The following is a 5909-nucleotide window of genomic DNA, read 5'->3' as shown; positions in this document are numbered from 1 at the left end:
AAAAAAGGGAGTGTTTTACCTGTTACGCTGAGGCAGATGAAAACTGGGCATCTACAACAAATAAATAGTATTATGCAAAATTATGCAGAACGTCATATCATGCGATGTCATTCCCTCATCAAAAACATACCCAGAGTGTTGCTTTGACTCTTTCATGCAAGTTTGAGAATTCCTTGAATCTCTTGTAGCCATGTGCCATTAACACTTGCTGCTACAAAGCACTGCCCATTTGTACAAAGCTCCTCCCTGGAGCTCAGTTTGCAGCCGAGCTCCTGCCCCACAGAGCGCCCTTCCCCTGAAGCATTGTTGTGAACATGTGCTGAAGTGGGAGTGTCAGAAACAGTAGGAGGTTCAGAGACAGAGGCCAAGTTCAAAGCGTTTAGATAGGCTGTGATGTGAAGTTAAATTTATTATATACGGTATATGTGTGTGTGTCTGTGCGCATATTTTGCTGCATCGTGAGAACCATTTTCCTGAAAGAGGCAGCCTTGTGGGGACTGAATGTGCATCATGGGGACCAATGCCCAGTCCTCATGGGTACAGATGCTAATTTTGGTTGGGGAGTTTGGTTTAGGACCAAATTATTGAGTTTAGGTTAGCTGTAGGGTCAGGTATGTACCTATGAGCTTAATTTTAGGGTAAATGGCCAGGGTTAGGCTATAAAATTACCAGAAAATGATGAAAGTCAATTCACGGTCCGCACAGGGACACAAAAAAAATTGCGTGTGGGAAAAAAAGTGTTTTAATCAACTTAACTTGAAAAAATGTTGAGTCCTCTCCTAAATCAGAGGTACCAGAAGCAGAAAGTTTTTCTCTGATCACAGGTCAGTCAAAATTGCAACACGCCAAATCTGTTTTTTAGAAAATCTTTCATGATGATGACACAAACTGAAACAAATTAGAACCAAAGCACTGAGACACAGGCAGTGAGGAGGAAGATGCTTCATTTTTGTTGCCAACTTGAAAAACATAATGACACAAAATGCATTTTATCAATTTTCATCATAAGGAAACGTTGAAAAAAAAAAAGAAAAATGTTGGAATGCAGAACAGCAAAAGTGAAAATGGCATAAAGGCAAGTTCAATTATTACATATGGACATGACACAGATTTCAAAAAACTGAACGATTTAAAAAAAAACTCAACAGCTGAAAAATTATTCTATTAGCTTTGTAAGACATTATTCTGTTAACTTTTTTAGCATTTTGATTTATTTTTGTTTATATACCTTGATTTACCCTTCAGATACCTGAGTGAATCACATAATTTTCTACATTATACACACACACACGCATTTTCTTTATTTTACACTGAAAATAAAAAAGTTTAGAACAAGCAAAAAGACTTAAACTCTACCTAATCCTCACATCTTCACAGTAAAGAACCATATGTGTGATTTTGGCACTAAACAGTGCTCTTAAAAAAGGCACATTTTTCTTTATAAACATGTGCAAAGACATCATTTGTCAATACTGTCATCACAGAATGTAAATGTAAACTGAATGTATTAAATCAAATCAAATGAAGGCAGTAATGAAACGTTTTCTTCATTGTCTCTGAGAACGCTCCTGCTTAAAGGTGACGATAAACTTCCAGGCTTCGATGTAATGGGAGAGGCAGATCTCCTCTGGGAAGAGTTCCTCCACTTCAGGGGGTACGTCCATGTCTTTACGCTCCAGGTAAGACAGCAGAGTGACTTTCAAGCTTTAGGAGACAAAAAAGAATGTTTAACGCAAATAATCTTCAAATACACACAGATGGTTTAACATGTGGCTTAAACTGAATGTTTGATTGGTGCCGCCTTTCCGTTGCATTAGCTCATATAGAGCTTCTTTTCAATCCAAATTAAATGAAAAAACAGCAGTTTATTATGTGATAATGGTGATGAATTAAACAAACAAATTGCAAAACTGTTGTTCAAAACATTTCAAATTGTTTTTATTTATTTATTTTTTTAATCATTTTTCAGACCCAGTTGCATTGTGTGGAGTTGAGCTGAAATATGCAGAAAGCATAATGTAACTCAGGAAACAGATTCAGATAAATTGATGAAAAAAAAAGACTTACTAAATTCTCTCAGTTATATGGGATAAACTATTTGTATTAAAAAATTATTTTAAAAAATCCTATTAGTTCAAGTTTCTGTCTACATCAGGTTGGATTTTTTTAGACAGGTAAAATATAAACTGATGCACAAATCAAGCGTCATTAATCTGATAATCATGTTTTACAATTCTGCATATTTTATTATCTTATGAGACTCCAGAATAATGTGGTCTGGACTCAAACTAAGCAGATGTTTTTTTAAGTGAAAGCTTCCGTTTTACATACTCAAACCTCATTATCTATGTTTAAAACCTAAACATCTGCATGATTGATAAATAAGCAAACAAAAACAGCAAAAAACAAAATACAGTAAAAAAAAAAGTTTTTCTTTTTACCCCCAGTCAGGCTTGAAGGTCTCTGGAGCGTTGGGCTTTTTCAGGACCAGCACCAGGAACTCGTGCATCTCCAACAGGAAGGAGTCAGTGCTGCTCTTAGAGAAGAAACCAGTCAGGAGCCTCTGCTCTTTCTCACCCAGGGTCTCTTTGTACTTCTTTGAAACTCCCTCAAATGGATCCTAATGAACCCAAAGACAGAATCAGAAAAATAACAAATCTACAACCCATCGACTCCACCACTATTATAAAATTAATTTCAGGTAGAACTGAGTGATGACCTACTTTTTTGATCCGCAGCATATTTTCTGATTTGAGTGATGCCAGCAGCTGCCATAAAGCCACACAGTGCTTCAGACAACACATGCTAAAGGCCTGGGGGCGAAAAAAGGAAGCCCGTTATCTCACGTCTGACACAAAACAAATTAAAACTCTGTACATTAAGATTAGACTCTATTGTCTCATTATTGAATAATGAATAAAAAGTTGCAGTAAGAGGAATCTTGTGCGTCTCCAGGTCTAAAATGTAACCAGATGGATTGTTTGGCGGAAGAGAGAACACGGAGCGGTTTCCTGTAGTCCGGTGTCTGAGATAGGCTGACCTTGACGATATGCTGAGCCATCTGGTTTCCCATCTGCAGCACCTCCTCCAGGTAGGTGGACAGCTGCATGTGAGGCTCCCCCCCAGACATGGCGAGGAAGCCGAGTGCCATCTCCAGAGTGGACAAAGCCTCACACACCTCGCTGTAGGAGTGCAGCTCTCCAGCCACAGAAAACAGGGTGAGAGACTGGAGGGGCTCCTGTTGACAGAAAAACATCCATTAAAAAGGAGTTTATGAGGGAAGTGGGTGAAAACGACTGCAGAAATCATCACTTACTTGTTTGACTTTTCCCTTCACATCTTTAAAGATGATCTCATAGTTGCGGTCGTGTCTGTTCACAAGTGTAGGAATGCCCTGCAGGATATAAGAGGGTAAAAAAAAAGCCTCAATAATCAGTTTTAGCGATGCACTGATTGTGCTTTTTCAGTGTGTGCTCACATTGAGGGTGATGAGAGGTTTGCCCAGCAGGAAACGGGAAATGATCTGCTGCTGGATCTTGGGCAGATCATATTCATGAAGGGTCTCCTGGCCCCTCTCGATGCTGTACTGGGTGTTGGACAGAACCAGGGGCATCATGTCCCGCTCTAACTCGTAACGGATCACATGCAGATCAGTGAGATCTGCAGGGCTCACTTTATAGCTATGAAACAAACACATTAAATATAAAGTCATGTTGTTTAAAACCTCATAGTTTTATAATCCTTTAAAATATATTTGTGTTTGCAGAGGAGGTTCAACACAACCTCATTAACTGCAAACTTCTACATGAGGATAAATGTGACATGAGCGCCCCCACCTGGTTTCTTCCCCCGTGTGCTTGTCCACGCAGTAGATGAGGTCATTGTGCAGAGCTATGAGGTAGCTGACGAGAGCCGTGGAGCACAGGCCCGCGCCTTGTCTCTGTGGCAACAGCACCTTAAAGTCACTGTTGACGTCCAGGTCCTTCTGGCAGAACTCGGCTGGAATCTTAATCTCACCTGAAAAGCGTTTGAATTCATATGAGATCATAAAGTTGCACAGTTCAGAGCAAGAAAACAAGTTTAATGTTAGAGTTTGTTTCTACCGTTGGTTTCCAGAGACACTCTGAGATGATTCCAAGTGGTCAGGAAGGTTCGGACGTGTCTCTCGTACCAGGCTTTGAGTGAAACTTTAAAAGAAAACAAATTGTTTTTCTATAAATACGCTGGATGGACTGTTCATCAGTTTATTTAGACATGGCTGTTATTGTCTGTAGCTCTTATGTGTGAAAGACATGTCTTTAAGGAAACAATCCTTGTCCTCTCTCTGGCTAAAACTAATTGTTTCCTGGCAGGCAGGCCTACATCCTGCATGTTCCCAGTTATTTTACAAAGTCATTTCTGGAAAAGAATCATCAGTCTGTGAGTCACAAATCTGAAAAGACTACGATCAACGAGTGTACATGCTCTCAATACCTGATTTGTGACTCTGAAGAAAATCATCGATGGTGTCATAAGTCAGCTCAGTGATGTTCTGAAACTTCTTGACCAGATCCTTCTGGAGTGTGAGGATGTCAGGAAGGTGTCTCACCAATCGGACCTCTGCTTCCTGTCCAAAAAATAAAAAATAAAAAAATGCTTCTTTATTCTTGATCAATCATATACGAAGGACATTTTCAAAAAAGAAAAAAATAATAATAAATTATTTGCAAGTTGGCCAACTCTATAGTAAAAATTACACGATTTCTAAAAATATAACTTCAACACTATATGTGACCCATCATATCGAAATGAGGATTAAGTCAAATTTGGTCAAAATGACCTAATTACATTTTCAAATTTGTGGCTTTAAAAGCTACACTTTGATACCTGGATCATTCTGATATCATAGTTAAATCCATATGACTTAATTTGTCTTGTTGGTTACAATAATACATAAATATTTGGTCTGAATACTAATTTTATGTAATTTTAATGAGGAATTTTTGATGTCCTTATAAAGAGGAAACCTCAAATTATATTTGAACACTAAAATTTCCCAGCTAAAAGGAAACAATATGATTATATTTCAGACCGTTTATTCAAATTATACATTGACAAGGCGTTAATTCATTATATTTTGACAAAATGCAATTTTTGTTAACATTTCAGTCAAAACACTATATTTGCCTATTTCTCCATATACCTGGACTTAACCCTCGTTTTGATGTGATGGGTCTCATACTGTTTTAGCTCTGCAGAAAATGTACTTTAGATTCAGAATAGAAATAAAACAAAGTTAAACAGTTAAATACTACCACGCCACAGTTCAATAAGTACAGTAACTGTTTAGGAAACACAATGCAAAACACACGTTTCGTGGCTATTCTCTCACCTTGTGCAGAAATCTCCACAGCACAGGAACAGTATCTTTGCCATCATTCTGCTCTACGATGTGCGTGAGGCTCAGCAGGGACACCTTCTCCCTGCAGCTCCACACAGCAGAACAATGGATCAGAGAATTTGGAGGAAGTGAATTCAAGAAGAGACTAGGTTCACCAAACACAAGCTTCATGATCGGGTTGGCAGAGATGCGAGTGTCAGCTCGGATAAATGCGTTCACTTCTTTTAGCTGTCTATCCAAGTTCTGTGGAGAAACAAGACCTATCATGAACAAGTGAATAAACACTAAACGATGAAGACTGCACTTCCACGTCTTAAACTACCTTAAGCTGAGGTGTAATGATGGCATTGCTCATTTCCACCTCCCATCCATTTCTACTGTCTTTGGTGGAGAGCAGATTGTCATAAGGAACAGGCCCTAAATGACAAGACACAAAAAAGTAAGATTAGACTTATTGTTTAGATTATACTTTACTCTGTTAACAAAGGTAGAAATAAAAAGCATAAAACCTAACATATAAATTCAGTAT

General features: G+C 38.3%; 1 protein-coding gene across 1 annotated transcript in view; it reads right to left on the bottom strand.

Annotated features, from left to right (window-relative positions):
• Nucleotides 1-927: 927 nt before the first annotated feature.
• rnf213a (ring finger protein 213a) overlaps nt 928-5909 on the bottom strand; it is a gene marked incomplete at its 5' end in the record, with an annotated part of 32863 nt that continues 27881 nt past the window's right edge. Inside the window, 11 exon segments of the mRNA XM_014010047.1 lie at nt 928-1704; nt 2442-2620; nt 2724-2813; nt 3041-3238; nt 3317-3394; nt 3479-3680; nt 3837-4017; nt 4104-4187; nt 4474-4606; nt 5372-5623; nt 5703-5797. Coding sequence (XP_013865501.1) covers nt 1548-1704; nt 2442-2620; nt 2724-2813; nt 3041-3238; nt 3317-3394; nt 3479-3680; nt 3837-4017; nt 4104-4187; nt 4474-4606; nt 5372-5623; nt 5703-5797 — 1649 coding nt within the window. The 3' untranslated portion in view covers nt 928-1547.

This window comes from Austrofundulus limnaeus, unplaced genomic scaffold, assembly GCF_001266775.1.
Source record: "Austrofundulus limnaeus strain Quisiro unplaced genomic scaffold, Austrofundulus_limnaeus-1.0 Scaffold65, whole genome shotgun sequence".
Classification (NCBI taxonomy): Eukaryota; Metazoa; Chordata; class Actinopteri; order Cyprinodontiformes; family Rivulidae; genus Austrofundulus; species Austrofundulus limnaeus.
The sequence above is the reverse complement of the archived record's forward strand: the minus strand, read 5'-3'. Positions and strand labels throughout refer to the sequence as shown.